The sequence below is a fragment of the Mesitornis unicolor genome, unplaced genomic scaffold, assembly GCF_000695765.1.
Source record: "Mesitornis unicolor isolate BGI_N332 unplaced genomic scaffold, ASM69576v1 scaffold8675, whole genome shotgun sequence".
Lineage (NCBI taxonomy): Eukaryota > Metazoa > Chordata > Aves > Mesitornithiformes > Mesitornithidae > Mesitornis > Mesitornis unicolor.
This window is the reverse complement of record NW_010184904.1, coordinates 32,471-39,007: the sequence shown is the minus strand read 5'-3', so window position 1 is coordinate 39,007 and position 6,537 is coordinate 32,471. Positions and strand designations below refer to the sequence as shown.

Sequence of the window (6,537 nt, the reverse complement as noted above, 5' to 3'; positions counted from 1 at the left end):
TTTCCTTGGGTACAGGGCAAAAAGGATGGAAAGATGATTTGAAGTCAAGGAACTGTCTGGAAGTGCCTAAGCCTGATATTCTTAGCAAACAGCGGGGCTGAAAGGTGGAGCAGGGTACTGAAGCCAGGCACTTTCTGGAGGCGGCAGCTGTCTGGGACCTCTCAGGATCATAATCCTAGGAAGAACAACAACAAATTCAGGAGCACTATGGATTCAAAAGCAAAATAATAGCCACTGCCAAGCTTCCAACATCTGCTTTGAAACTGAGGTTGGACACTGCTGGAAAACATTCGGAAAGGAAACAGGTCCTGGGAAAGCAGGTGGCCAAAAAAGGACTGTCCTTCCTTGCTCCATGACCTCCAGTTAAGTGTTCTTGTCCACGTGTGGAAGAGGCAGGAGAAGCCTCTGCAAATCACTTCACGGGTCTGTTGCCGAAAGCAAAGAAACCATTTTGGATAAGAGTGTGGGTTGAGTAGCAACCTCCTTGAAGAATGGCTGGCCAGGACACTGAGGACTTTGGAGCAGAAAACCTCTCCGAAAAGTCTCAGATGATTCCCAGCCTCCCACCGTATGACATGGATGACCAGCTCCTCCCCAGGGAGCCGCGGAGCGCCTGGTGCTGCTTGGCATGGACCCTGCTGGTGGTCACCATGAACGCCTTGGTCTTTTTGATGAATTTGCTCCTGATGTTTGTGATCTTCACCGTTGTGCTGCTTCCTACCATCGTGGTGGTTTACTTTGGCTTCCAGTGCCACTCTCGGGTAAGTGAGCCTTGCTGACAGCCACCTCTAGGGCAGGGCCATCCATAAGGGTTTTATCTTAGCCTGGCTGTTAGGATTTTCACATACCAAGGGGCAGGTGTGTAGAATGACTTTTGGTTTACTGAAGAGTAAGTCTTCAGAAGAAATAACCTCATAAATTCTCAGTGTGGGCCGTGGCCTTGGTTCAGCCGCTGGTCTGGTGCGGTGTGGATGTGGATTCTGTAAGGCATGGGGCTTTTCGGGATGGGTTTAATAGGAGATTCCCTGTAAAGCCCTTAAATCAATTCTTCCTTTGATCTCAAGTCGGTCCTGGAAAATACGGACTTCAAATTGCACCCGAAATGGGAAGAAGTATGAGGACTGCCTCCCCGAATGACCCCGTCCAGCTTCACTCCGCTCAACCTCACCTTGGAAAGCCTCAGGTTCTCCTTTGTACCCACAGTGCTCTCCAGTCGAAGGCTTTGAGGAGATGCAAAAGGTTTTTGAGTACAGCCAAGTACGTCAGAAGAGAAAGCAACCGCGCTGCTGTTGGCTGCAAGAAGTCTTTTACCACAGGCTTTTCTTTAATAAGCATAAAGAGGCATTGCGGCAGTAGAGCTTGACAAAGTCATTCCTTTCTCTTTGGGCAACTGCTTTTCAAGTAGCCAGAGGCTGATTTCTGCACTGCAGATCCATTAGATAGACCTTATTTATTTTTTTTAGTATGATGGGTTGTGTTTCTTGTACTGCTGAAAAAATATGGAAAAAGGAAAGGAAGCCAGGGGACATGGGGGCTGCCTGTAGCATTTGTTAATGCAGGGCAAGAGAGTGGCTTGACTCGGATCTCCTGCTGCCAGCATGAAAGGAGAGTTTTAAATACCACTCAGCAAGGACCAGTTATTGTGCTGGATGCTTTGCAGCAACATGGGGTGAACGGGCTTTCCTGGCAGATTTTGCAGAGCAAGGAGATGCTCGGGGGTAGGAATGAGGACAGTTCACAGGAGACACACACCACGGGGTCTGCTCCAGGGCAGGAGTTCACACAGTGTCCAGCCAGCAGGTCGCTCTGGAATGACCAATCTCTGTCTGCAGAATCTAACACTGTGCTGCATTTTAGTTGTTTTGTTATCATTTCCAGTGTCACCCACACTGATGTAGCAGCAGGAGGCCTTTTTAGTTGCTTTCTGCCTATCAAATGCTAAGCCGTGCTATTCCAATGACCTAACAAAGATTAGCATCTCCTGCTTCGGGATCAGTGTGCAGTGCTCTTGTCTCACAGTGATGCTGGAATAATTGAAAGCTTGATTAAAATGTGTCGTCTGTCACACGGTGTCACCTGAAGCACTAGAAGCTCAAGGGTGCCTCGGGCACCGCTCCCATCCATCACCAGCTCTGTGACAAGCTCTGTCTCGCTCTTCCCACAGGTGCTGCACTCAGCTGCCCGCTACTGCAAAAGCATCTTGGATGACAACAGCTCTTCTGCCCTCATTATCCTGGGCTTCGTCATCATGTCCCCTCTGATCGTGGTGGCCATGGCTATCTACTGCAGCCTGGCAAAGCGTCTGCGTCTCTTCATGTGCTTCCAGCCATACAGCAGGGCTGTGTACAAGGGAGTGAAGTGGCGCTGGTACGAGGAGGGGGGGCTGTGCAGCTGTGCCAGGGGCTGGAACACTCAAGTCAAGGCCTGGGTATGAGTTTGGGGCACCCTGGCCAGCACCCTCTCCTCCCTGCCCTGTCCCTCCCCACCATCACCTCCCAGAATCACCATCCTGAGGTGTCTGCAGATGAATGCTTTGTAGTACCTAGATGTGAGAGGAAGGGAGACCCATTAATGAGCCTTCTACAGCTTTGGCTGTAAGCAGGTAGGATTCTGCTCACAGCAGGGGAAATACAGAAAACACAAATCCTTGAGTGGCTGCCGATGCTGCAAAGGGAGAGGTCCCTTTGGGAAAGGCAGCCTTAGGTGAAGCATCCAGCCTAGAGGAAGCAGCTGTGGTTTTCCCAGGTGTTGGACTGCCACTGTTCCTAACCTCTTGCAAACGTGTCTGTAGGTCGCTGCCCTTGTGATGTTTGGGATCCACCACTTCCCTACACATCAGATATTCTCCCACTTAGCAATCCCCATTTCCCATGGCTATAGCAGTGCTTATGCTCCTTCCACTGCTCCCGAGTCAGGTCACTGGGATGGCTGTGGAAACAAATGCTGATCTTTGGGTTTCTTCCCTGCCGGCTGCTGATCTGAGAGATGTGTGTCTGGTCATGGCTGATGGTTATTGATCAGCAAATGCCTCCCTGTCCTCTGGCTTTCCCTTTTGATTTCAGTGATCTCTGAAGTAACGGCGCAGATTCCTCTGTCATACGAGATGCCACAAACTGCAACTGAGGGAAAAGCACAGCGTATGTGAGGTGTGGCAGGTAGGGAGAAGCTTGACAGCTTGATGTATGATTGTCTCCTTTCAAATCTCTGTGGGTCTGTGTAGTGTTCAGTTAGTGAGGTCTGTGTGCTCCTGATCCCTGTTCTCCCACTGGCTGTTCTTCCCCTGTCTCCCACATACAACCTTTTCAAGTGTTGTGTATAAATAAAGATGATGCCCAATCTCCACCGAGTGAGTTTCTCTCTGTTCTGTCTCACAGCAGTGGCTGCACCAGAAACTGCCATGTGGTGCCCTTGTACCACAGCACTATCACTGTAAGTTACAGTGTAATTCCTGATTTCTTTCTGGGGATGTGTTTTTCCAGTCTATGCAGCCTGCACAGTCCTCGTCTCACCCAGAGAAATCGCCAGTGGTGGCTACAGGGGAAAGTGAATTGAATTGGCAGGAAACATCTCACGCATGGCCAGTCCAGCCACCAAAACAGACAAGAGCAGCACAGGGACAGTGGGAGGTAAGCACAGTGCTGCTGCTGGACCCCTTGTTTTGAGAGACCAGAGCCATCGTTTGGGGCTTTGGCCATCACATTACCTTGTGATGGTCACAGTCTTAGCTTTAGACTCCAGCAAGCAGGCACCTTTGTGCCACAGACAGATGGGCAGCAGTGCAATACACCCACTTATATATCCATTTATCCACATCCATTTAAAAAAAAAACCAAAGAAATTGCAATTGCTCTTACTGCCAGCTGTGTTCATTGCCATTCTTCCCCTTTGGTGTGGCTTCTGTTTCCCCCCTGCACCTCTGCAGTCAGTGTCCATCTCATCTCGAAGAGTTAAAAGGAGAGAATCAGTTGCAAGTTTCTGACAGGACTGAGGAAAAACCAGAAGAAAGTCCTGTTTCATGAAAAGGAAGTATCGTGCTGCAGGATAACAACACTGCCTGGAGGCAGTGTTTGCTGACTGCATACAGATATTTGATATGAGCTGTTGCCCCTTTTGCTCACCTGTCATTTAATCCAGCTGCTTTGACAAGGAAAGCACTCTCAGACCCAGGTATGGTGTGAGTACTGCAGTGAACCATTCCTCTCGCTGTCTCTGCAGAAGAAATTAAGAGTTACTGGCAACAGCCTTCCTAATAAAACAGAAATGGATTTAATTTGGTATTTTACTTTACAGAGAGTTTTAATAACAAAGGGGAAATGAATCTACCTGAAAGCACACTTCTCCTCTGTAGAGAGCAGAGCTCATCTCATGTGGTTCAGGCTGTACCTCCAGGGTGTCCTGGCACGGGCAGGGAGCACAGCAATGCGCTGCGAGCGTTGCTCTGATGTGATCCTAAATTTCCTGCAGAGAGTACAGAGACATCCTTAATCTCCTCAGCCTTGGATCAGACCCTGAGGGCAGCTGTGCCAGCCTGCCCTGCGCAGGGCTGATGTGCCAGGCAGGGACTGTGCCCGCAGATGCTGGGGGAATGGGTGCTGCCAAGCGGCGTTTGCCTCTCCTGAATGCTCAGACAGGGCTTTGTTCTGCGAGCTCCCAGCCCAGCGCAGCGTTCAGAGCAGAGCTCTGCTTGGCAAGGTGCTGCAGGAGGACAGAAAGAAATGTAACTGGGTTTTTTAAAGTCCAACTATGTACAGATTTCATGTCCCTGCAACACCCTCTCTTCACCTGTCTCTACGACTATGACCAAGGGGTTCACGAGGACTGTTGATGCTGCTCGTGTGCCTCCCTTTTACCCTTCCAGGTGACTTCTCCGACACAGAAAGGCATTCTTGGTTACCAGCATTTAGTCTTTCACTCATTATCCCTTTCCTCTTGGTTTGGTGTCAGCTCACACTGCTCCTAACTGGCTCTGCTGCATAGTCTGTTACTCTGTGAACCAACATTTGCAGGAGCATTTCATCTCTGCAGTGTGAATTCCCAGGATAGAAAATCACCCAGAAAGAACTGAAAGTTCTTGGCACAGTCCGTGCCGAGCAGCCAATTTACCTTGAGCCATGGCAGGGTATATTCTTAGTATGAATGATATGAGACAGCCTCTTTGAGCCAGATTTATGGAAGGTGAAAGAGAAGTGTGATATTGCTGGAAGGGAGGGAACGAGTGCTCATTTGTCAAAGTTTCCTCCTCGCAAGGAAGTGCTGTTGCAGTCTGTCCAGCTCGACACCGCTGAGCTGATTACCTCACCCCTCTGCTTCCCTGGGGCTCAGCATCACTGTGGATAAATGGTTATGGAAAATTTATATGGAGATTATATATGGATTTAACATGACAGAAGTGAGCACTAACGGGTTTCCACAAGTGGCAAGAGGAAGAGCTTCTCTCAACAAACAGGCTTATTAAGGAATTTCTCTGATTTGTTCTGGGTGTAAGAGCTGGTCATAAATAAGCCCAGGTGCTCCTGACAAAATTCTTCTCTCAGACAAGCATAGGTCTGGCACAGCATTATTGAAATCATTGGGAACACCAGATTTGCAGAACTGAGAGCACACTTCAGCCCAAGGGAATGTAGGACCTGTACAAAACACAGGGAAATTTTGGGCCACTGGAAACCAGGAGCTGAATGCCCAGGTCCCTGCTGCCCTCCATTGCCACTGAAGCCTCTGAATCCACCGAAAATTCTGGCTGAAATGTTTAAGCCATTCCCCAGTGCTTTCAGCTGGGTATTGGTGTTCTGATGCCTTCAGTTATTGGAGCCCTCAGTTGGGGGCAGCACAAATAAGAACCATCTGTCAAGCTGAACTGAAATCAGGAAGATCTTTTAGAGCCAAGGACAACATAGCATTTATTGGACGGATGCTAAATTCCGCCTTTGAGGAAGGAAAGGAAGCTGGGACCTGCTGCACAGACCATGAGGAGAGGTTGAATGCAGGCTGTGAGGTGCGAGGGTAGGGCTATGGCTGTGCCCATCTGTGCCACTGACTGAGTCAGGCTTCAGCTGAGCAACCTGCCCCCATGGGGTGCTCCGTCCACACAGCCAGTCTGGTTGTTAGAGCGGTCCCAGTCATAGCCATGCAGCACATAGCCAAGAGAAGGGGTTAGGACTCTGGGTTTCTCCTTGAGAAGGTTCCTCCTCCACCCAGGACACAGCAAGATGCATTAAAGGGAACCAGATTCAATGTGAACTGCGAGCACTCACACCCGGAGCAGTTCTGGTTCTTCCTAAGATTTACTACTCTCTTGCAAAGTGCTCTTAGGAGGTTGGCTATTGCTCTCAATGTCCTCACAGGCAGTTTAATACTCCATGTGCTTCGTTTTCTGTGAATAACTCTCTAGGCTATTTTGGGAGGGATCTGCATGGTAATCCAATTCCAATGACATATGTGCTGGACAATTCCTTTTGCTCTCTATATTTGTGTTGCTAACTGCTTAATTGTAACTTGGATGTCTTTGGGGAAATTTCCATTGTCCTCCTTCACCTCCCT

At 49.2% G+C, this 6,537-nt stretch overlaps 1 protein-coding gene across 1 annotated transcript; it reads left to right on the top strand.

Moving 5' to 3' along the window:
- Positions 1–491: 491 nt before the first annotated feature.
- TMEM88B (transmembrane protein 88B) lies at positions 492–2,434 on the top strand. The gene is made up of 2 exons (XM_010184655.1): positions 492–761; positions 2,165–2,434. Exons 1-2 carry the CDS (start codon positions 492–494, stop codon positions 2,432–2,434), a joined length of 540 nt encoding a protein of 179 aa, XP_010182957.1.
- Positions 2,435–6,537: the final 4,103 nt, after the last annotated feature.

Bases quoted from the DNA above. Each gene is read 5' to 3' on its own strand.
- TMEM88B (XM_010184655.1), top strand. From the start codon at position 492: ATGGCTGGCCAGGACACTGAGGACTTTGGAGCAGAAAACCTCTCCGAA. The intron at 762-2,164 runs GTAAGTGAGCCT...CTCTTCCCACAG, and splicing joins GCTTCCAGTGCCACTCTCGG to GTGCTGCACTCAGCTGCCCG.